The 25211-nt window shown below is 39.0% G+C and overlaps 1 protein-coding gene across 2 annotated transcripts; it reads left to right on the top strand.

Moving 5' to 3' along the window:
* Positions 1-25211, top strand: TM4SF18 (transmembrane 4 L six family member 18). 2 transcript variants are annotated; one of them, XM_082729397.1, is made up of 6 exons: positions 1-238; positions 332-525; positions 3341-3430; positions 12527-12669; positions 21928-22108; positions 22883-25211. In XM_082729397.1, the coding sequence occupies exons 2-6, from the start codon at positions 349-351 to the stop codon at positions 22895-22897; spliced, it is 606 nt and encodes a 201-aa protein (XP_082585523.1). In that variant the 5' UTR covers positions 1-238; positions 332-348; the 3' UTR covers positions 22898-25211. The 2 variants fall into 2 exon arrangements, with proteins under 2 accessions (XP_082585523.1, XP_082585524.1); XM_082729398.1 differs by lacking the exon at positions 3341-3430 and having other exon boundaries at positions 17-238.

Raw genomic sequence — 25211 nt, 5'->3', positions numbered from 1 at the left:
CAGGGTTAAGGCTTTCGTGCTGTAATCCAGAGGAAAATGACTTATTTTAAAATGCAGTAAAAACACCGCATTCCTTTGGCACAGGATGAAGACCAGCTCAGCTCTTCAGCCCTAGATCATTGTCTATTGTTCTCCAAACAGTAAACCACTATTTCTCACCAGAGATTGTGGGCTGCAGTTCTGTCCGAGCCCTGGGCTTCTCATGAATATGAAGTGAAGGGCTCTGACCCAGAACGTGGTAGGTAATCTCAAAAAAAAAAAAAAAAAAAAAAGGACAGGTAGGAAACAAATTAGGTTTTATGTAATTCTACACTCTTGAAATCTCCTGCAGGTTCTGAGCAGGGTGAAATGGGGTCTCGGAAATGTGGAGGCTGCCTAAGTGGTCTGCTGATTCCGCTTGCACTTTGGAGCATAATTGTGAACATATTATTGTATTTCCCAAATGGGCAAACTTCCTATGCATCCAGCAATAAACTCACCAACTACGTGTGGTATTTTGAAGGAATCTGTTTCTCAGGTATCATGGTAAGTGTGACTTCGGAGACTTGGGTTGCAGAAGGGAGTGTTTTTACTAAGCTTTGTCTTGTTCCTAGCAGAAATAATGAATGATGGAAAAATCACTGGACTAATCCTGGGGTTGGGATTTGGAAGATGGGTGGGGGTAGAGGGGCAGGTAGTCCATGAGGGCTTGGGAGGGTAGCTTTGTCTTCGATAAGCTGTTGATTTATGTGACTTCAGCAGTGCAGGAAATTAGACCTAATGAAAGTCTGTGGGATGCCAGCCGGTTGAAATATTATGTCCTCACGAACCCTGTATATTGGTTTTTGCTGTTTGATGTCCAGTAGCAGAGCTATTTTCCAGAATAGTTTCTATCTGCCCTCGTGATTTCTCTAGACTGGAGAGATATCAAGACCACATGGGAAAAGCAGAGATTGGGAGATTCAGACAAATTTGTGTTCAAATACGAGCTCTGCCATTTGTACCATGAGACCTTGATCAGATGACTCAATGTCTTTGAGCCTCAGGGTTCTCATCTGAAAAATGGGAGGGATGGCATTTACTTTTTAGGGTAATTGTGGGGATTCAACAAAATCTCATGAAAGAAGTGCCCAGGATAGAGGCTGATATGTATTAAATAGCCAACAAATATTGTGATTATAAATACTTGTTGAAGAATGGGCCAGATCATAATTAAATAGTCTGATATTATACCCCTCATAATGGGGGTGTTTTTGAAACGAGATCTAATTTCTTACAGTAAGAATCCAAGAATGTTTTTCCTGATGAATTTGTGCTCTTTAAAAACAAGCTGATAGTAAATCATGTTGGCAAGTCAGAGGAAAAAACACTTTTCCTGATCATATCATTTCTAAAAACAGCACATTGTGCGCTATAAGCTTACCGTATCACCAAAGACATAAAAGACAATGGATTACAATTTATCTTTACATCTTCATGGGTGCTTAATTATATAATATTTGAATAACTATGATGAAAAGCAGTTTTCATTTGGTTACTATTTTGCACATGAAGTTAGTTAACTTTAAAGTACTGATAATCAACACTACTGAAATTGCTGTGTGATAGATAGGTACGGAATGAATGTTTGGTGATTGTACTATAAGTGAATGCAAACCTTTTGGAGAAAATTTTGATATGCTGTATTAATATCCATGAAAATGCTTTTATCTTTCGACTCAGTAATCCTAAACCTGAGAATTCATTCTGAGGAAATAATCCATAATAAGGAAAGATACACATACACAGATATTTATGGCAGCAGTATTTATAATAGTAAGTAATTTGTAGGAGCTCCCTAGCACAGAATTGGTCAAATAAATTGTGGAACATTCACTTCTTATGGCATTGAAAATGATAATTATGAAGATGCAGTAACATGGAAAATGCATATTATTTTGTGTTAAACAAAGAAGAAATGATTCAAAAAATTGTGAATAAGTTACAATTGCAATTATGCAAAATATACACATGTGGTAATACCCTGGGAGTATATACATAAAAACATGTGAAGGTGGTGGGATTTGGGGTAATGTTCCTCCATCATGCTTGAGCCCTGTATTCCAGTTATAATTTCACAATGAAAAAAGAAAGCAGTTTCTTTTTCAACACGAGTGAGGCCTGTATTTCTCTTTTGACACAGGACTCCAGGGTCTAGATCTAATTATTTCCCACTAGTACTGTAATGAAACTAGTTACTGTACCTGATGTACTATGCCTTCTCTCGTCATTGTTTCCCTCAATATGTCACTGGAATCAATAGAAGGGTTGCAAGGCATTAATAAGATTAAATTAGAATCTGCTAAAATCTATGATAATTAGTGGTGTTGAAAGGAGGAGAATGTAAGACTCTGGTTTATATTTTGTGTAAAATATAAAACTTAGAAAAGAATCAGTTCTCTATTTTCCATTGTCAGGGAATCCCTACAAAACATGATTGGTACTACATCAAATATTTTTAAGAGAAAGAAGAGGGATGTAGATAAATAAATAAGCAGACAAGCGAAAGCTGATGAATTTGGAAACTGGAAATGCTGACTATGCATAGTAAAATAATGACGAAATCTGCTTCAGGATCCAGTCCAGAACACCAGGAGTAAAGGATAGGTGGAGAATTTGTCAGAAGCAACTCATGGTCCATACCTGCCCCAACAAGGAACTATAACAGAAAAGAAACATGTTTTTTCCAGAACTTGAGCCCTTTGCTTAGGATACCAAGAAAAGGAAGTAGAATACATTGAATTCTCCCAGTCTGTTGGCTGGATAGAGACAAAACACACTTGAAAATTTGAACCTGAGATGATTTGAATGCTTGGGCAAAACAAACTGATTTTACTTTGAATGAAGACATGTAATTCCGATTAACTGTACCTCTCACTTGCATTCCCAGAGAGCAGTAAATGGAGAAAGGCTGGCAAACATCAAAGTGTGGTGAATGATTTTCCTTTGACCTCTGCAACTGAGTCAGTGAGAAATGCAGGTTTGCTGCGGGGTGGTATTCCCATGTCTATACCATTTACTGCTTAATCATTAGTTTTTGATGACTGATAACCATGCCAATAATAGCTAACATTTATCAATCACTTACTCTAAATCAAGCACTATGTTCAAAATTCTACATACATGACCTCCTAAACACCCAATGAGGTGAGTTCCCAACACCACTTTATAGGGAAAGACTCTCAAGCTGACACCGCTAGAAAATAGCAACTTTGGGTTTTGAACCCAGGTCCACTTGCCCCCACAGTTCCTGCTCAGAATCACTGTGCTCTGATTATGACTAGTATTCCGTTTCTGATATTTCCTCTCTTCCCTACTACAGATGCTTATAGTAGCAACAGTTCTTCTTGCATTGGAGAATGATAACAACTATAAATGTTGCCAGAGTGAAAACTGCAGCAAAAAATACATGGTAAGAGCAATAGTACCTTGAGGATGGCTGAGTGGGCTCTGCTTTCTTTCCTCTCACTCAGAAACAAGAAAATATTCACACTGTTGTCCCCTCTCCATGACCCTTTCAACTCAGAGCCCAAGAATTTACTAAAACAAAACAAAACAAACCAACTTCCATTTAGTTTACTGTCTTTGTTTATTGTTGATGTTCTTCCAGAAGTTCAGGATTTAAAGATACATAGAGTTAGAAAATAATATGAGTTTACTTTTTTCCCTTTTCAACTTTATTGAGGTCTGATTTACATTCAATAGGTGGCATCCATTAAAACTGTACAGTTTCATGACTTTTGACAGCCAAATACACCCAGGCAACCACCATCACGCTCAAGACACAGAACATTCCTATCACCCCCAAAACACTGATCTTTGATCTGCTTTATGTCATTATAGATTAGCGTGTATTCTATGTAAATAGAATTATGCAAAATTTGTCTTTTGTATCTGGCTTCTGTCAGCATCATGATTAGATTTATCCATGTGTTGGATATACACAATGTAGATATTTTTCTAAATGGGGTTTCAAAAATAATTTAAATAGAATCAAGAGAGAATAAGCAACCAATTTTTTAAGCCTGTGCTCAGCAGGCAGGTGCTGGGCTCCTACCTTTTCATCACTATCCTTCTCCTCCTCAGGGTTATCATCTTTTAATCATATTTGCATACCACATTTTTTTCACACTTACCCAGGGAATTTGATCATTGTTACTCATACTTCTGTGAATTACCCGTGGCTCAGAGAGATTGTGTGATGTATTAACTAAAAGGAATTTTCCAGAGGCCTGGTAGGCATATCTTGCAGCTGTGGCTGCCCGCGGTGGCTGCCGGCCGTGGCTGCCCGCGGTGGCGGCCGGCCGTGGCTGCGGCCGTGGCGGCCGGCCATGGCTGCACATTGGAATCATCTGAGAGTTTGGAGCTGGAATTCCACCCCTCAGACACCCTGAGCTAGTTGGTCCAAGGGGCAACCAGATTTTAATGGGCAGCTGAGATGACATGTCCAGCTTTATGACAGATGGCGTTGGAAGACTTAATTAGCTGCTAAATGTAGTACTATGCTCTTGGTGGAGAAGATTTGAAGAATGAAAAGACGCTCTGTGCACCTGCATGCGCATGTGCATTGTGGGTGTATGTATTTTCCTCCAGTAACTGCTGGTATTGTAATTATGGAAAGCTTTCAAAACTGCCTAGGTGAAACAATAGATTCAGGTAAACATTAGCTTCTGATACTCAGGGAATCTCTAGAAAAGAACCGTATGTGCCACTAGGTTCATAATAAAAATAAATGTGTTTAATTTGCCTTGAATCACTATTAGCATCTCCAGCATAAACGGACGCTGCAGACGAGTGGAGTCTGGATGGCGTCTTATAATCAAATCAGAGGAGATGGCTGGCATCTCAATGGGAAAAGCAGGAGGACGGGAGAGGGGATTCTCCGGATTCCCTGGTTGGTTCTTTCAAGGTAGGGCTTTAGAAGAGGGGTCCCAGTTTATATGCCCCAGGAGCCAACCACCTGATGGAAATGAAAGATCTGAGCCTGGTAAGCATTAGATTTCAATTTCTGTTTAAGGAAGAGCGGGATCTGCTCAAGTCCAGCCATTTGTTATCATGACAAAAACGGGCAGTCCGTTTTCAGCAGAAAGTAGAAATATGGAGCATTTTACAACATGTGGGCAATTAATTCTCATTAAAATTAAATAAAGCGCATCTTGAAGGCTAAATATGAGTCTGCCCAGGTTTTGAACGGCAGAAGCTCTGTATTGGAAATTGAGGTCACCCAAGACTCACTTGACAGAGGAAAGTTCCCCTGAAAGTTTTTTTTTCCCTCAACAAAAACACATCTCTGTAATTCATACTCTTTTTTAACCAAAATGCCTCCTTTTTCTTTTTTCTTGTATGGAGAGTTGTTCCCTTTTTATTTCTACTAGTTTAACTTTTTTAGTAGTTTTTTTTTTTTTTAAGATTTTATTTATTTATTTGGCAGACAGAGAGATCACAAGTTGGCACAGAGGCAGACGGGGTTGGGGGGAGCAGGATCCCTGCTGAGTAGAGAGCCGGATGTGGGGTTCCATCCCAGGACCCTGAGATCATGACCTGAGCCAAAGGCAGAGGTTTAACCCACTGAGCCACCCAGGCACCCCCCCCCCTTTTTAGTAGTTTTAATTACATATATTAATTGGAATTCTTAACTCTTAGAAACTTTAATTTCTAGGGGTGCCTGGGTGGCTCAGTCATTAAAGCATCTGTCTTGGACTCAGGTCATGGTCCCAGGGTTCTGAGATCGAGCCCCACATCAGGCTCCCTGCTCAGTGGGGATCCTGCTTCTCCCTCTCCCACTCCCCCTGCTTGTGTTCCTTATCTCATTCTCTCTCTCCCTCTGAGTCAAATAAATAAATAAAATCTTAAAAAAAAAAAAAAGAAACTTTAATTTCTGGTGAAAACCAGGAAGTAAGCAGTTTTGGAATGTTATAGATATCAACCTCTCATTGGCAAATTCTTGAGTATGCTATTTCATAATTTCTAAAGCATAAAATTTCTTCATTGTACAATTTTTCAATGTAGCACAAAACATATCTACTAATAGACCCTAATATCTTTACTTCTTCTTTAAAAGGGAGATAAATATAGAGTTATGTTCACTAATCAATGTTTCAGTAATTTATTTTATTTGGAAATGACTTACATATTCAATGAATTACCATTATTTAACTTCACTTAGTACAACTTGTATTACTTTAAGGTTTCAAGTTAACAAAAAGATTTTGGAAGGTATTTTAAAATAAATGGATTTTGTAAAACCTAATCATTGTTGAAAAATTCACTTAAAAACTTTTATCACCATGTTGTTAATGCACTTGCTCTTAACAACTATGTGTAGATTACTCATGCAAATTTCATGACACAATAGACAAAGTTAGCCATTATTTTAAGTTATTTTTCTTGTTGACAATTTTTGTGACATATATTTTAGGCAAGTATCAAATGTAGAAAGAAAGCACCCAAAAAGTTAAACATACATACTTTTTCTCTCTTTCTCTCAGTTGCCGTGCTTGACATACATTCAGCAATTTATTTTTTAGTGTATGCTTCGTTTCTAGGTTGAATTGATAGTTTTATATTGTTAAAGATCTAGTAGAGATACTACGTTTGTTTGACTTGTAATTCTAGGTAGAAATAAAATTGTATGACTATGATACATTTAATGCTGAGAACTCTGAAGATATGCTTGTTTTTTATTTTCCCCAACAATTTTAAAAATAGCTTTATTTAACCAAAGATTATCCCAGATTGTGTGAACTTAAAAATTTTGTTTTGGATTAGTCTCTGTTTTTAAGAATACTTAATTTATATGAGCACTCATTTACCTCTATGGCAATTAGAATAGAACTCTTTTGACAGATTTTATAAATTATTTTGATAATACCATCTGGAGGTAGAAAAATATCACACATCTGTAACACACACGTAGGTATAAATAAACATACAGACAGACATAGAGATGTTATGGCCTTTGTTTTTAAATTTTAGCCATGTATTTGGTACATTGATAAGAAACTTACCAGTTTATAGAAGAGTCCAAATTGTGTTTCTGGCCTATGGAGCAAGTTATGGTTACCCACTTGGATGGCTAAAGCTTTTTACTGAGTTGTGGAGAAGGCTTTTAAGATTTGTATCTGCCCTTAACAAGTAATCTTATGAAGGCTGTGGACTAGATTTTGGCGAGGAAATTTTTATAGCAGTTGTTTTTTTTTTTTAAACACCCCCCTACTCCCCCACCTCCCTTCTCCCCCCCACCTCCCTTCTCCCCCCCACCTCCTCACCCCTCCCCCCATCTCCCTCTCCCCACCCCTCCAACTCCCCCAGCCCTGCCTTTTTTTGCCCTTCAGTTTCAAGCAGTTGTGTGTTGTGTTTTAATTATCTCCTGGAACGTTTATATTCCAAAGAGTGGGAGCCCCATAAGAGTTGCATCTCAGAAGGGGTAGAGAATGTAGGTTTCCTTTTAGAAGGAATTTGGTAGCATATTTATCTATTATCAAGAGGCATAGAATAATTACTATTTAATGTTTTCCTTCTTTTTCTGAAGCACAGGGTAGTTCGCTTCCCAATGTCCTGATTTTTTATAACAACTACAGATATTTTGAGATGAATAGGGGAGGCTTGGGGAGCGGTAAGAATAGGTAGGTGAACTTCGAATTGCTTTAAGAGACACATTTCTAGTTCAATAAAGACTAGATTTGTAAGACAAAGGCAATTGTTTTTTAATTCCTCAAAGAGGGGGATAAAGAGGGGGATCCTGACCTACCCATCCAACTACACTATTTTCAATTTGCTTCTTTATATTAGGGAGAAGATTTCCAACTAAGATGGAAGTCCGAATATTTCTCAGGTCTAGATTAACAGTGGTGTGTCTTTGTAATGTTCTCATAATTATTTCACAAAACCTTCCACATGTTTTCTTTCCCTCTAAGTACAGAGCTCCATTTTACTCCAGAGAGAAGAACTTAATTTTAAAAGTTTCTATCAGGATGTAAATATCAACCTTTAATTTGGCCAACTTCAGACCATATGGCCCCCTAAAAAATTATTTCAAATATTTAAACCAGATGACTCAAAACCAAAACCAAAACTTAATCAGGGATGCAAGAGATGTCCCCAAAGGGAGTGCAAAAGATGCAGCCCTCCCAAGATCCAGAATCACTCCCCAAGGTAGCAAAAGAAATTTAGACAACTCCTCCTGAAAGCTAGTGACAGTTGGTGGGATCCTAGCTGCAGTGGGGTGCAGCCCAAATTTCTGTATGGCAGATTTGGGGGGGACCACAACCTGACAGTTGGCTGCTTTCAAGAACTGGCATTTGCATGCCTGACAGGCAGAAAGTCAAATTCTCAGAACACAAATAAAAGACAAACAGGAAACTGACAGCTATCCCTGGCAGAACCAAGGGATAGCTCAAAACCAAATTTTAACCAGAGTCACAATCCAAAGAACTCATCTTTACAAATGTTTTTTCCCTGCCAATCTGAATCTGAAAAGGAAAAGACTCTTACCACCTACCCTAGACTGGTCCCCCACAGGCAGAGACCCAAGAAACTGACATGGCAAGAATTCTTCTGTGGCTTTTTTCGACAGATTCAGGATCTCTAATCGTAGCTCCTGCACCAAGGAAGGTGTCCCAAGCCAATGGTGCCCCGTGTTGGGTGCCAGATATTGTAACAGAAAAAACTTTTACTCAACCCTCTTAGGGTCCCTGGCTCAGTCTGAAAATTAAACTGACAAAGACAGGTGAGCAAGAGAAAGGGATATACATTTTATTGAATTTTATGCATACACGGGGGCCTTAATGAGAGAATGAAGAGCTGAAGAAGTGAGCAGAGTAGCAAGAAACAACAACAAATTTGTAAAGAATTGGCAAGAGTGAGGTGTTTGGGCTAGGGGTAGAGAATGTTGGAGAAGTAGCAAGGAAGATCAGGTTTAGTTTAACGAGGTTTGTTTTCACCGGTTTCTTGGCCCCCGTCTCTTCCTTTTTCTCCTTGTACAGAGAGGGTAACTTGCCCACCAGAGTTTTATGAGCTCTTTCAGAGAAAAAGGGTGAAGGGGCTGGGAGGGGTCAGAGTGACCATCCTGCTTCTGCCATGTTCTCAAGCTCCTTCAGTTTAAGATATGCAGTATGCTAACGTGCCATGTTTTGGGGGTGACCTGAACCTCACTAACTCCTTGTTTGCTATTCATTCTTCTGTGTTGTCTCATTTTCTGCCAAAATCCTGTGGGTTGTTATCTCTGGAAAACAGCTACCAGCCAAATAGAGGTGCTTGGAATAAGGAATGATATTGTGATTATATTTATAATTTGAAATAATTTTTATATCCATTGTGTCCTTTAATCTTTGAAATATCCCTATTATGGAGGTAGTATAATCATCTAGCTCTTTTACATTTAATAGAACATGGAACTGTAACTCAGAGAGATTCTTATTCCTGATTTATTTCAAGGTTCAATTGTGCAACTGTATTCACTCATTACACTGTAATTTGTATATGTATACAAATATATATTTGTTATGCTATGGTTGCCAGTTTCACCAAATCAAAAAATTCTTCATTGATCTTTCCAGTGAACTGCTTAAGAGCATATTTGGTAAACAAGGAGCTCAATCTTTTTGAAACATCCTTCTTCCTTTTTGGAAGATGGCATTGGTGGATAGGTAAATTTTCTTTGTGAAGTGTAACGAACAGTAATCTGTTTAAAATTAGCTTGTCTCATCCTATGATGGGGCAACATGCTATTAAAATCAATATGAAAGATATAATTTGAAAGATCTTTTAATCATATGTGAAGATGCCAATGAATTAATATCCAATAGGAAAAAAAGCAGACCTGTTCTTTTCTTCATCAGTTTTTTCTTTTTTTATGATTTTATTTATTTATTTGACAGAGAGAGATCACAAGTAGGCAGAAAGGCAGGCAGAGAGAGGAGGAAGCAGGCCCCCTTCTGAGCAGAGAGTTTGATGCAGGGCTCAATCCTAGGACCCTGGGATCATGACCTGAGCTGAAGGCAGAGGCTTTAACCCACTGAGCCACCCAGGCGCCCCCAGGTTTTTAAAATATTTTTTTCCTGATTTTCCATAATGAGCATGTATTAATGTTATAATCAGTAAAATAATGTTAAATTATTTGAGATATATATAATGTAAGATCACTATTTGTCCCCCAAATCACAGGTCTGTTGTTCTCAGTTTTTCTGGTGTCAAGTTTTGAATTTATTGTCAACTAACTTGGCTGTTCTACTCTCACTTGAAAGCAACATTTCTAAAACTAAATTAAATTGTCTCCCAAAGCAAATTACCCTTCTTGGCATCCCTATTTCTGTCCTTCGTGTTCCAGTCCCAAACTCTGGAATTTTCTTTTTCAGTCTATCTCCAGGTACTTATTTCCTCCCCAATGTCTTTTCCTCCTGGACCTGTTGTTGTTACCGCAAATTGAAGTCTCCACATGGAACCCTTATTTTGGGCTCTCTCACTTCTAGCGGGCATGCCATCACTGCCAGAACCATCTTTCCAAATTATATATTGGTTCATGTCAGTTCCTTGTTCAAAAACCAAGTACATGGCTTGTTGGAAAAAGAGCTATTCTGGTTCTTTATAAATTCAAAATGGGCTCGGTACATTTTGTGCCGGGAAGCAAGGAAGTATTCAAGGAATGATAGGGGTATCTGGAAGGCCACAGGAATTGACTTGGCAGGATGGTCTCACTGGCCATATTTGGACCAAATGAGCATCTAAGAGAATAATAACAGTTATGAATTATAATGCATTGAATTAGAAAATCCATGAGTACACAATAAGAGAGAAAGAGAGAAACGAAATGGAAGTTATGCTGTGCAGAAAATTAATAAGTTATAAACGCAGAAGAAATGATAGAATGAGATAAGCAGCACCCTGCAACCAGTCATTGTGATAATTCGTGATCAATGGATATGAGGATCATCAGTGGATGGTAAACTCACCGGCTGAAATGTCTTTGGGGGATAGGATATCACACAGTCTCAAAGTATTACCTCACAAATTATTTACTAATTGCAAAGTGAAAAATGTATGTTTATAGACCTGAAGAATACCACCTTATTAACCAAGAGGTCAAAAGCATCACCAATGATAGTGGGAGGCCCCTAATGTTCTCATGCCTATCGGGTGTTTTTGCCAAAATGTTTAACCCAAGTCCAGTTGTGAGGAAACAATCAGAAAATCCCAGATTGTGGGGGACATTCTGTAAGACCACTGGCTGGGATTATATTGTTCAAAAACAATTTAATATTCTAAAAAACAAAGAGGCAGTAAGACTAATGTAGATCAAAGGAAATTGAAGAGATGTAATCCTGTGCATAAACTCTCATAGGATCCTGTACAAAAAAGTAAAACATGGTTGCAGAATAATAGAATATCTTTATTTTGGGGAGATATGTGCTGATGTGTTTAGGAGTGAGATATCACAGTGTCTACACCTTACTTTCAAGTGGTTTGGCAACAAAAATGTGTTAATAAATAAATACATGTGCATGGATATATACATACACAGAGAGAGAACAAGGAAAAATTATAAAATACTCACAGGTGAGTCTAGATAAAAAGTATACACAGATACATTGACTATAGTATACTACACCATATGTTCAACTTTTCAGTAGATTTGAAAAAGAATGTAGATAAAAGGTTATTGGGGGCGGTGGTGGGGGGAGCTACTTGTCCTGAAGGATGAAGTCAGCCCTCCCTTGAGCCAGCATTCAAAGCCACCTTCTGCCTGCAGGTACAAGTTGCACTAACTTCGTAAGCAACTGGAGGGCTGGTTGATGTCCAACAACTCCATTTCCCCAGCATTAGCAAACATGTCTATCTGGTTTTCATAAACTTCTCTCTGATGCTCCATGGGAACCCTCTCTTAGGTCACACTAATCTACTTACCTTATAATTCTGCTTGTACCCATCTGCCTGGGAACACTGCTTGTTCTCTCTCCTCCAAGGCAAACACCCTCCTCCCCATCAATCCCTTCCTCACTTGAACATAAATATGGCCATATAGGCTAACACCTGTTAGCCTGCTTCCCCTCATATTCCTGTAGATGAAGGTATCCACATATCATCTTCACATGAGAAAAGTCAAGGTCCTAGCTTCTGATTCTTAGAGAACCCACCTGACCTAGAAAATAACGTCTTTGGTAAATACAGATAGATCAATCAAACCCCTTCTCTGCATTAATGTTTGATCATTATTTTGATACCGAAATTCCAGAAGAAAGGAAGAAAGGTGGTCAATTAACTAGTATCCTCTGTGGAATTCCACACAAAAAGGCATTTTAAAACTTATTTTAAAGGTCAGATGGGTTTGGATTAAATGTTTGCTTTCCTGTGGGCTTTCACACAGACTGCATGCAGTAGGTTTGGACGAGTAGGGAAAGGTACCTATCTGATCATTTGTCCACAATATCCCCTTGTCTCATTTTGCGGCACTGACCTCTACCTCCTCCTCCTCCTTTTTTTTTCTGACCTCCTTCTTCTATGTTTAATTTAGACACTGCTGTCGATGATCTTTTCTGCCCTTGGAATTGCTTTCTCTGGATACTGCCTGGTCATATCTGCTCTAGGCCTAGTTCAGGGTCCATACTGCCGCACTCTTGATGGCTGGGAATACGTCTTCGAAGGCACTGCAGGACGGTAAGAAATAATTCTCCAAATCAAAGGGCTCAGAAAGCCAGAAACACCTGGCTTCATGCTCATGATCATTTTCCATGATAACTTTGGGGTTCTATGTGGGAATACTCAGAACAACTTCTGCCTACATAGATCTATGTTTAGATGCTTTTTCTTCTCTCTTTCTTTTTTTGGGGGGGTGGGGAGGCAGTCTTTTTTTTCTTTTTTCCAAGATTTTATTTATGTATTTTAGATAGAGTGAGAGAGGGAGAGGACAAGCAGGGGGAACAGCAGGCAGAGGGAGAGACGGGCTCTCCACTGAACAGAGAGCCTAACACCGGGCTGGATCCCAGGACTCTGAGAACATGACCTGGCCAGAAGGCAGACACTCAACTGGCTGAGCCACCTAGGCACCGCTGCCAGTCTTCTAATGTCATATGCATTCACTATTTTGAGGCTGATGTGGAGATATCCAAATGAAAGGTGTGTTTCTCCTGAATTTTAGAGCGAAGCTTTGTAGTTATTGTGGTCTGGCAGCTACTGGAGCCTGGGAATTGAATGGTTCTAATACCTTAGTCTTGCTGTGTGGCCAGTTTGGAAGTGTGGTCTGTTACAGATGGGAAGGGGCTTGGCTGGAAGAGAATTTCAGTGACCTTGGATGGTGTTACCCATGCTATACCATCAGGGACAACACAGATAGAACCAGACAGCATGAGCAGCCAAGTAGAGGGTGAGATCTGGGGGCATGACCAGGCATAGGCATTTGTGGGGGAGCCAGGAGAAGATCTAGTGTGCACTGAAGAGTCTAGGAAGGCAGCCTTAACTTAGAGGGCTGGTGATGCAGTTAGCTGTTGATGAACCCAGTCCCAGATCGCAGAACACCTCACACTGGCATTGTATCGGCCAGCACCTGTAGAGACAGCTCTAGAAGCAGCAGGGCCCAGAAAGAGATGCAGGAGAGGTCCATCGGATCCTTCCCAGTCCTGTCCTATGCCCAGAATTCTAATGGTATAAATGGAGGGAGTGTCTGGACCACTCCCTAGGGAAGTTGCAGTCTCTTCTCAGCAACCTGTGACCGGCTCTGTTGTTCAAGGCCCACATCAACTTTTTGTTGTTGTTGTTCTTTAAAGATTTTATTTATTTGACAGAGAGAGATCACAAGTAGACAGAGAGGCAGGCAGAGAGAGAGAGAGGAGGAAGCAGGCTCCCTGCTGAGCAGAAAGCCCGATGCGGGACTCAATCCCAGAACCCTGAGATCATGACCTGAGCTGAAGGCAGAGGCCTAACCCACTGAGCCACCCAGGCGCCCCAATGCCCACATCAACTTGAAGTCTTACATGCTCAGCTAAGCCTGGGTTGCAAATATGCTTCTGTGCCCATAGCTGCCTTGTCCTGAAAGTTCCACCAGGTACCACATTCTGTGAGCAGAGGTCTCTCTTAGGTCAGGAGAACCTAGAAAACAACCGTAGGCATTTTTGCACTGGGTGCAAAAAATCATTTTTTGTGCCGTCATCCCCTGAACATCCCTGACCCCCAAATCAAAGAAGATTTCCCTTTCAGAGCAAGATCTCAGACTTCCCACATGCCCCTCCATTACTCTTCGCTACTCTTGAAAGTCTCTCTTAATATCTGTATTCACCTGACTCCAGCTACAGACAAATGGAGATAAAACATTGGAAGCCATAAAGGGAAGTGAAGTCTCTGATCTCCTAGAGAAATTTCCAAGCCTTGGCCAATTCTGGGTAGAACAAGTGTTAATGGGGCGCCTGGGTGGCTCAGTGGGTTAAAGCCTCTGCCTTCAGCTCAGGTCATGATCCCAGGGTTCTGGGATCGAGCCCCACATCGGGCTCTCTGCTCTGCAGGGAGCCTGCTTCCTCCTCTCTCTCTCTCTGCCTGCCTCTCTGCCTACTTGTGATCTCCTTCTCTTTCTCTCTGTCAAATAAATAAATAAAATCTTAAAAAAAAAAAAAAAGGGAAAAAGTGTTAATGTTAAAGTCCCACAAATCAGGTCTTCGTTTGTACATTTATTCAACAAATATTTCTTGAACATCAACTCTGTCCAGGCCTTGAATTAGGTGTTAGAGAACCAAAGATAAATTACTCAGTTTTTTTTGAAATTTTTTATTTTTTATAAACATATATTTTTATCCCCAGGGGTACAGGTCTGTGAATCACCAGGTTTACACACTTCACAGCACTCACCAAAGCACATACCCTCCCCAATGTCCATAATCACACCCCCTTCTCCCAATCCCCCTCCCCCCAGCAACCCTCAGTTTGTTTTGTGAGATTAAGAGCCACTTATGGTTTGTCTCCCTCCCAATTCCATCTTGTTTCATTGATTCTTCTTACACCCACTTAAGCCCCCATGTTGCATCACCACTTCCTCATATCAGGGAGACCATATGATAGTTGTCTTTCTCTGCTTGACTTATTTTGCTAAGCATGATACGCTATAGTTCCATCCAAGTTGTCGCTAATGGAAAGATTTCATTTCTTTTGATGGCTGCATAGTATTCCATTGTATATATATACCACATCTTCTTAATCCATTCATCTGTTGATGGATATCTAGGTTCTTTCCATAGTTTGGCTATTGTGGACATTGCTGCTATAAACATTCGGGTGCACATGCCCCTTTGGATCACTACGTTTGTATCTTTTGGGTAAATACCCAGTAGTGCAATTGCTGGGTCATAGGGCAGTTCTATTTTCAACATTTTGAGGAACCTCCATGCTGTTTTCCAGAGTGGCTACACCAGTTTACATTCCCACCGACAGTGTAGGAGGGTTCCCCTTTCTCCACATCCTCACCAGCATCTGTCATTTCCTGACTTGTTGATTTTAGACATTCTGACTGGTATGAGGTGATATCTCATTGTAGTTTTGATTTGTATTTCCCTGATGCCGAGTGATATGGAGCACTTTTTCATGTGTCTGTTGGCCATCTGGATGTCTTCTTTGTAGAAATGTCTGTTCATGTCCTCTGCCCATTTATTTTTTTTTTTATTTTTTTTTAAAGATTCCACCTATTTATCAGAGAGAGAGGGGGAGAGAGCGAGCACAGGCAGACAGAATGGCAGGCAGAGGCAGAGGGAGAAGCAGGCTCCCCGCCGAGCAAGGAGCCCGATGTGGGACTCGATCCCAGGACGCTGGGACCATGACCTGAGCCGAAGGCAGCTGCTTAACCAACTGAGCCACCCAGGCGTCCCCCTCTGCCCATTTCTTGATTGGATTATTTGTTCTTTGGGTGTTGAGTTTGCTAAGTTCTTTATAGATTTTGGACACTAGTCCTTTATCTGATATGTTGTTTGCAAATATCTTCTCCCATTCTGTCAGTTGTCTTTTGGTTTTGTTAACTGTTTCCTTTGCTGTGCAAAAGATTTTGATCTTGATGAAATCCCAATAGTTCATTTTTGCCCTTGCTTCCCTTGCCTTTGGCGTTGTTCCTAGGAAGATGTTGCTGCGGCTGAGGTCGAAGAGGTTGCTGCCTGTGTTCTCCTCGAGGATTTTGATGGATTCCTTTCTCACATTGAGGTCCTTCATCCATTTTGAGTCTATTTTCCTTTGTGGTGTAAGGAAATGGTCCAGTTTCATTTTTCTGCATGTGACTATCCAATTTTCCCAGCACCATTTATTGAAGAGGCTGTCTTTTTTCCATTGGACATTCTTTCCTGCTTTGTTGAAGATTAGTTGATCATAGAGTTGAGGGTCTATTTCTGGGCTCTCTATTCTGTTCCATTGATCTATGTGTCTGTTTTTGTGCCAGTACCATGCTGTCTTGATGATGACAGCTTTGTAATAGAGCTTGAAGTCCGGAATTTTGATGCCACCAAATTTGGCTTTCTTTTTCAATATCCCTTTGGCTATTCGAGGTCTTTTCTGGTTCCATATAAATATTAGAATTATTTGTTCCATTTCTTTGAAAAAGATGGATGGTACTTTGATAGGAATTGTATTAAATGTGTAGATTGCTTTAGGTAGCATAGACATTATCACAATATTTGTTCTTCCAACCCATGAGCATGGAACATTTTTCCATTTCTTTGTGTCTTCCTCAATTTCTTTCATGAGTACTTTATAGTTTTCTGAGTATAGATTCTGTGCCTCTTTGGTTAGGTTTATTTCTAAGTATCTTAAGGTTTGGGGTGCAATTGTAAATGGGATTGACTCCTTAATTTCTCTTTCTTCTGTCTTGTTGTTGGTGTAGAGAAATAAAACTGATTTCTGTGCATTGATTTTATATGCTGACACTTTACTGAATTCCTGTACAAGTTCTAGCAGTTTTGGAATGGAGTCTTTTGGGTTTTCCACATATAGTATCATATCATCTGCAAAGAGTGATAATTTGACTTCTTCTTTGCCGATTTGGATGCCTTTAATTTCCTTTTGTTGTCTGATTGCTGAGGCTAGGACCTCTAGCACTATGTTTAATTTCCTTTTGTTGTCTGATTGCTGAGGCTAGGACCTCTAGTACTATGGTGATAATGGACATCCCTCCCGTGTTCCTGACCTTAGCAGAAAAGCTTTCAGTTTTTCTCCATTGAGAATGATATTTGAGGTGGGTTTTTCATAGATGGCTTTGATGATATTGAGGTATGTGCCCTCTATCCCTACACTTTGAAGAGTTCTGATCAGGAAGGGATGCTGTACTTTGTCAAATGCTTTTTTAGCATCTATTGAGAGTATCATATGGTTCTTGTTCTTTCTTTTATTGATGTGTTGTATCACATTGACTGATTTGCAGATGTTGAACCAACCTTGCAGCCCTGGAATAAATCCCACTTCATCATGGTGAATAATCCTTTTAATGTATTGTTGAATCTTATTGGCTAGTATTTTGTTGAGTATTTTCGCATCTGTGTTCATCAAGGATATTGGTCTATAGCTCTCTTTTTTGATGGGATCCTTGTCTGGTTTTGGGATCAAGGTGATGCTGGCCTCATAAAATGAGTTTGGAAGTTTTCCTTCCATTTCTATTTTTTGGAACATTTTCAGGAGAATAGGAATTAGTTCTTCTTTAAATGTTTGGTAGAATTCCCCTGGGAAGTCGTCTGGCCCTGGGCTTTTGTTTGTTTGGAGATTTTTAATGACTGTTTCAATCTCTTTACTGGTTATGGGTCTGTTCAGGCTTTCTATTTCTTCCTGGTTCAGTTGTAGTAGTTTATATGTTTCTAGGAATGCATCCATTTCTTCCCGATTGTCAAATTTGTTGGCGTAGAGTTGCTCATAGTATGTTCTTATAATAGTTTTTATTTCTTTGGTGTTAGTTGTGATCTCTCCTCTTTCATTCATGATTTTATTTATTTGGGTCCTTTCTCTTTTTTTTTTTTTTTGATAAGTTGGGCCAGGGGTTTATCAATTTTATTAATTCTTTCAAAGAACCAGCTCCTAGTTTTGTTGATTTGTTCTATTGTTTTGTTGGTTTCTATTTCATTGATTTCTGCTCTGATCTTTATGATTTCTCTTCTCCTGCTGGGCTTAGGGTTTCTTTCTTGTTCTTTCTCCAGCTCCTTTAGGTGTAGGGTTAGGTTGTGTACCTGAGACCTTTCTTGTTTCTTGAGAAAGGCTTGTACCGCTATATATTTTCCTCTCAGGACTGCCTTTGTTGTGTCCCACAGATTTTGAACCGTTGTATTTTCATTATCATTTGTTTCCATGATTTTTTTCAATTCTTCTTTAATTTCCCAGTTGACCCATTCATTCTTTAGAAGGATGCTATTTAGTCTCCATGTATTTGGGTTCTTTCCAAACTTCCTTTTGTGTTTGAGTTCTAGCTTTAGAGCATTGTGGTCTGAAAATATGCAGGGAATGATCCCAATCTTTTGATACCAATTGAGTCCTGATTTAGGACTGAGGATGTGATCTATTCTGGAGAATGTTCCATGTGCACTAGAGAAGAATGTGCATTCTGTTGCTTTGGGATGAAATGTTCTGAATATATCTGTGATGTCCATCTGGTCCAGTGTGTTGTTTAAGGCCTTTATTTCCTTGCTGATCTTTTGCTTGGATGATCTGTCCATTTCAGTGAGGGGAGTGTTAAAGTCCCCTACTATTATTGTATTATTGTTGATGTGTTTCTTTGATTTTGTTATTAATTGGTTTATATAGTTGGCTGCTCCCACGTTGGGGGCATAGATATTTAAAATTGTTAGATCTTCTTGTTGGACAGACCCTTTGAGTATGATATAGTGTCCTTCCTCATCTCTTATTATAGTCTTTGGCTTAAAATCTAATTGATCTGATATAAGGATTGCCACTCCTGCTTTCTTCTGATGTCCATTAGCATGGTAAATTCTTTTCCACCCCCTCACTTTAAATCTGGAGGTGTCTTCAGGCTTAAAATGAGTTTCTTGGAGGCAACATATGGATGGGTTTTGTTTTTTTTTTATCCATTCTGATACCCTGTGTCTTTTGACAGGGGCATTTAGCCCATTAACATTCAGGGTAACTATTGAGAGATATGAATTTAGTGCCATTGTATTGCCTGTAAGGTGACTGTTACTGTATATGGTCTCTGTTCCTTTCTGATCTACCACTTTTAGGATCTCTCTTTGCTTAGAGGACCCCTTTCAATATTTCCTGTAGAGTTGGTTTGGTGTTTGCAAATTCTTTCAGTTTTTGTTTGTCCTGGAAGCTTTTAATCTCTTTCTATTTTTAGTGATAGCCTAGCTGGATATAGTATTCTTGGATGCATGTTTTTCTTGCTTAGTGCTCTGAAAATATCATGCCAGCTCTTTCTGGCCTGCCAGGTCTCTGTGGATAAGTCAGCTGCCAATCTAATATTTTTACCATTGTATGTTACAGACTTCTTTTCCCGGGCTGCTTTCAGGATTTTCTCTTTGTCACTGAGACTTGTAAATTTTACTATTAGGTGACGGGGTTTGGGCCTATTCTTATTGATTTTGAGGGGCGTTCTCTGAACCCCCTGAATTTTGATGCTCGTTCCCTTTGCCATATTGGGGAAATTCTCCCCAATAATTCTCTCCAGTATACCTTCTGCTCCCCTCTCTCTTTCTTCTTCTTCTGGAATCCCAATTATTCTAATGTTGTTTCGTCTTATGGTGTCACTTATCTCTCTAATTCTCCCCTCGTGGTTCAGTAGCTGTTTGTCTCTCTTTTGCTCAGCTTCTTTATTTTCTGTCATTTGGTCTTCTATATCACTAATTCTTTCTTCTGCCTCATTTATCCTAGCAGTGAGAGCCTCCATTTTTGACTGCACCTCATTAATAGCTTTTTTTTATTTCAATTTGGTTAGATTTTAGTTCTTTTATTTCTCTAGAAAGGGCTTTTATATCTCCCGAGAGGGTTTCTCTAATATCTTCCATGCCTTTTTCAAGCCCGGCTAGAACCTTGAGAATTGTCATTCTGAACTCTAGATCTGACATATTACCAATGTCTGTATTGATTAGGTCTTTAGCCTTCGGTACTGCCTCTTGTTATTTTTTTTTGTGGTGAATTTTTCCATCTTGCCATTTTGTCCAGATAAGAGTATATGAAGGAGCAAGTAAAATACTAAAAGGGTGGCAACAACTCCAGGAAAATATGCTTTAACCAAATCAGAAGAGATCCCAAATCGTGAGAGGGGAGAAAGGGGATAAAGAGAGGTTCAAAAAGGAAGAAAGAAAAAAAAAGAAAAGAATTAAAATAAAAGAAAACGAATAAAGAAAAATATAAAAAAGAAAAAAATATATATATTAGATAAACTTTCAGAAAATGGTTGTTTTTCTGTTTCCAGAATTACTGTTCTTCTTCTCTTCAATCTGCCGATGGATTTGTAGGTGTTTGCAATCTTTAGATAAGCTACCTAGCTGATCTCCTGCTAGCTGAAGTAGTCTCAGCCTGCTACTTCTCCACCATCTTGACTCCTCCCTCAATTACTCAGTTTTTTTTCCCTCCAGGAGCTCACACGGACCTGACCAAATGTTCTGCTAAGATGGCTGCTTTAGATTGAACACTGCCCTTAGAGCACAGGCCTTTGATGCTTATACACATCTGGGTTCACGTCATCCATCTGCTACTTCCAAACTGTATGACCTGAAACATATATCCCTGAGCCTCTGTAAATCATTTCTATCTCACAGAATTGACAATTAACTGGAAGCAAAGCAGAGATTAGATTTAATAAATTCTTAAAATAAGCTGGATTTTATGATTAACATTGTTACCAGGCATTATCTCTTATGTCTCCATCTGCTGGGCAGTCCATAGGCTCCGTCACAGGGATGGCCACTGCTGGGGGTCCTGAATCTGGTCCATTCAACAAGCATTTGTTGGTTTTTGCAATGTGCCAAGCACAGCCTTAGGTGTCAGACCTAGCTATTCTGGGCTGTATAAATCACAGTAGGGCTCTCTTGTACACAACTTAGTGAGCAAATATATACAGATACCAGTAAGATGGCCTTACGATATAAGGAAGTAAATGATGTGATAGAGCGCTATAAAATGGTTGTGGAGGGAGGGAGTATCAGAAATAGCATCTCCATTCCTTCCAGACCCTGCTAGTACATTTACTACTCTGTGGTTTACATGAAAAATAAGTAAGTGCCCCAGCCCAGGAGAAAAATCAACACCATGAGGGCATCTCACTTCCAAGTGTTGGCTGATCTGTGTAGAGCCTGTACTGGGAAATCTAGAGTAAGGATCTTGAAGGGATTGCTTCCTTGGTAGCTTAAATGGAGTTCAGAGTACGAGGATGTATGGAGTGGGTCTAGGGAAATGGTAACAGGAATTATATCTGTATCAGGCTTTACAGGTTCCAAAGCATTCTCACACACCTTTCACTGAATATTCATATTAACCTCTAAATAAATAAATAAAATCTTCAAAAAATAAAATAAATAAAATAAAATAAGCATAGGGGCACCTGGGTGGCTCAGTGGGTTAAAGTCTCTGCCTTTGGCTCAGGTCATGCTCCCAGGGTCCTGGGATGGAGCCCCGAATTGGGCTCTCTACTCAGCAGGGAGCCTGCTTCCTCCTCTCTCTCTGCCTGCCTCTCTGCCTACTTGTGACCTCTGTCTGTCAAATAAGTAAATAAAATAAAATAAGCATAGCCCAGTGCTTTGTGCATGCTATATACTCCATATATGTATCTGAATATTTTTTAAAATGTTTTAATTTACATTGAATATTATCTATTTCAATCATATATATTAATTTCAATTATAATTTCAATTATAATTTCAATTAATTTCAATCATATATATTAATAACCCTCTTACTTGGACCAAGTATTTAGGCTTGGCCATGTGTCTTGTTGACTATATCCCTTCTCTCTTTCAGTTTCCTTACAGATTCCAGCATATGGACTGAGTGCCTGGAACCCGCACATGTAGTGGAGTGGAATATCATTTTATTTTCCATTCTCATAGCTCTCAGTGGACTTCAGGTGCTTGTTTGCCTCATCAGAGTAGTCACTCAGTTATCCAGGATACTGTGTGGAACCTATTCAGTCATCATCCAGGTAACAGACCCCCAGTGGCACCTGGACCTCCTCCATTTTACCCCCACTACCCAAGATCCAATGACTCCGGTTGAAAGGGTTTGAGCTTCCCGTCTTTTTCATTCCATCCCTACTGCCCTCATCTTTACTCAAGCTCTAATAGTTCAATATATATATTTTTTATATCCAATGTGTCTGTTGGTTTGCCTATGTAGATTGAATCAATGGAGTAATTATAAAATCTGTACTTAGTCCTGAATGGTGAAAACAGCACAAGTGTTTTGAATGAGCCACAGTGCAGTGTTCTGTGTGGAAATAACCCAAAGCACAAAGAAGCCTTACTATTTATTGAGAATTTCACTGTTCATAAGATAATCGAAGGCTCACATAGTTATCCCATTGAAATAATTTCTCTTCTGAATGCTGTTTCCATTAACCTAATAATCGTGCTTTATATCGAATCATTAGTAGTTTGTTTTAAAGTGGAGAAATATGTTTGTAATCCCTTGAAAACTACTTCTGTTTCATCTGCTAAAATACTGATGTTAATTTAGTTATGACTGGAATTGCTAAAACCACCCAGCAAGTCCAGAGTGAAGAGAAATCACAAACGAGTTAGCTTGTATTTTATTTAACAACAAATAATGTATACCCTTCCTAGAAATTTCAAGTAGATATGTTCCTAATTCATCATATTTTGAGTATGCACTATAAATTTAAGTTGATACTTGGGTCGTGGATCATTAATCAAGCCAAATTTACTACTTCATTCCCTTTTTTTTTCTTTTTTTATAGCCTGGAATCATTTGAATGTCAACAAGAATATTTTCCATTATCAAGATATGCCATCTATCTGTCTCATATCTACTATATAGACCTTAAGGCAATATTCAAATGATGGTGATTTCTCTGTTTGTTGTTTTTTGAGCCTCTTATAAAATTTATAGTCCTCACTGGAAGTGCCAGCTATGTCACCCTTCTATCTGGAATTTTTTCTAAGCAATATGTGTTAGAATCGTCAGAAATATCCATATTCTTTGATCAAACAAATCCATTCCCAATAATCTATATTATGGAAATAAGTAAGAATAAAAGATAAAACTTCATGCAAATACAAATAATACAATATTATTTAATATTCTAGAAAATTAGAAATACTTGAAAGTCTAATTTTTAGGGAAAGATTAAGTCAAGAGTAATACATTAGTTGTAATATTATATAGTCACTACAAATTATGTTACACAGTCATTACAAATTATATTTTAAAGATTATAAATATTGTTAATTAAAAAAGCAGATTACAAACTTATGTTCACATTATAAACAAACCATCTAAGACAAACACCAAATAATCAAAATATAGGAAGAACACTCAATCTAGAAGGATTTACAGAAAAATGTCAAGTGTCATTTGTCTGGATGATAGGCGACCCTTCTTACTTTTCTCTATTTCCCAAGTTTTCATTATCATTTTTATAATTAAAACATATTTTAAAACTCATCATTTTTACTATTAAAAATGCTTGCTTTCATCCAATCTTTAAATATATGCTTTTCCACATTTTCCCACCTTGAGTATCTATAAACATCATAAAATAACGCTTCAGTGTTCAATAATGAAAGTACTGAGATAGAAAGACAAAATAAATTGTATAAATTATATTATCTAACTGAGCCTTTAGCCTTATTTTCTCACTCCTGATGATGAGTGTGGTGGGCTACAAGAGGTAACCTTGAAATAAATAAGCAGTCAAGGGCATGCTCAATGGGCTAAAGAAAGTGAACATTGACCCGTCAATACCTATGTCATAGGGAGTTACCAATACCTACACTAATAGAAAAAAAATTTTTAGTGAAACATTTAGAAACTTTCTGTCTGTACCCTATAGTTACCATGACATCCTTGAGAACAACAGCAATGTTATATATTTTCCCATCCTCCTTAGGACGTAGCACAAAGTGGGTATGGTAGACACTCAACATTAGCTACTCATGCCAGGCCTGTCTGCCCTTCACGGTTACTATGCTGAACACCTGTCTCCACCATAGGCCCACTGGACCATAACACTTCTGCCACTTCCCTATTGCTCTCCTCCATGAACACTGTCAACAATGCTTTGTCAATACCTGCTCTGTGCCAAAGCTGGGCAGCGGCCTGGGGGAAGAAGGAAACATGCTTCTATCCTTGGTGCCTGCTCTGCCCACATCCTCCTTTAAAGGAAGCTGCCCTGACTGCAGCCTTTGCTGACATAAGTGTCTTGAAAGCAAGTCATGTTATATATCAGATGACCTCAATGCCTGGACCCAGCTAGAACTGGGATGGGCACCCAAGCCATGGGCAACCTATCATCACCCAACTAGCTCTGATTTAGCCAAGAGTGAAACACCTTCCAAATGATATTGGTGGTCCTTCTTGCTTGAGAATCTGATCTCGAGGTAGCCAGGAATGAATCAACCCAATCATTGCTGTCAGGAAAGTAAAGGCTGAGAAAGGATGCTAACATACAGAGAGTATCTGATTACTCCACCAAGTGCATAAACTTGTCATATTCATCACTCTCTTTTCTTAGTTCTCCCAATGACTCCCTAATCGTCTGGTAAACAGAATTCTGACAAGTCAGCCCCACCAGTTTGTCTGACACATTCAGACTATCTCAGTCTTGTTTAGATTCGATATAGCACCATACCCTGAGTGGACCATGAGTAGATGTCAGCTGAACAACTCCACCCCAGAACTGGAAACATTGTCTAAGAACAGGTTGCAGCCAAATACAGTAGAGTATTTGTATCAGTATATTTAATATTAACAGAATCACCCCACATTTTTTATTTAAAGAGCAGCCACTAATGCAGTTTTAAGGGGAAAGGGCTGTATACAAATCTATGTGTGCACTGTGAGATCAATTTTTTAATAATACGATTACATGTAGACACGAGTAAATCTTCAGATACAGACCAAAAAAGACTGGAACAATATCTAAATGTTAGTACTTAATAATTATCCCCTAATAGTGGGATTGTGACTTGTGTTTCTTTTCTCTACATTGTTCTATATATTCAAATTTTCATTTGAAAATGTGTTACTTGAATAGTGAGAAAAAATAAATACCATTTAAAAAGGAA

Source organism: Mustela nivalis (assembly GCF_964662115.1).
Source record: "Mustela nivalis genome assembly, chromosome: 1".
NCBI lineage: Eukaryota > Metazoa > Chordata > Mammalia > Carnivora > Mustelidae > Mustela > Mustela nivalis.
The sequence above is the reverse complement of the archived record's forward strand: the minus strand, read 5'-3'. Positions and strand labels throughout refer to the sequence as shown.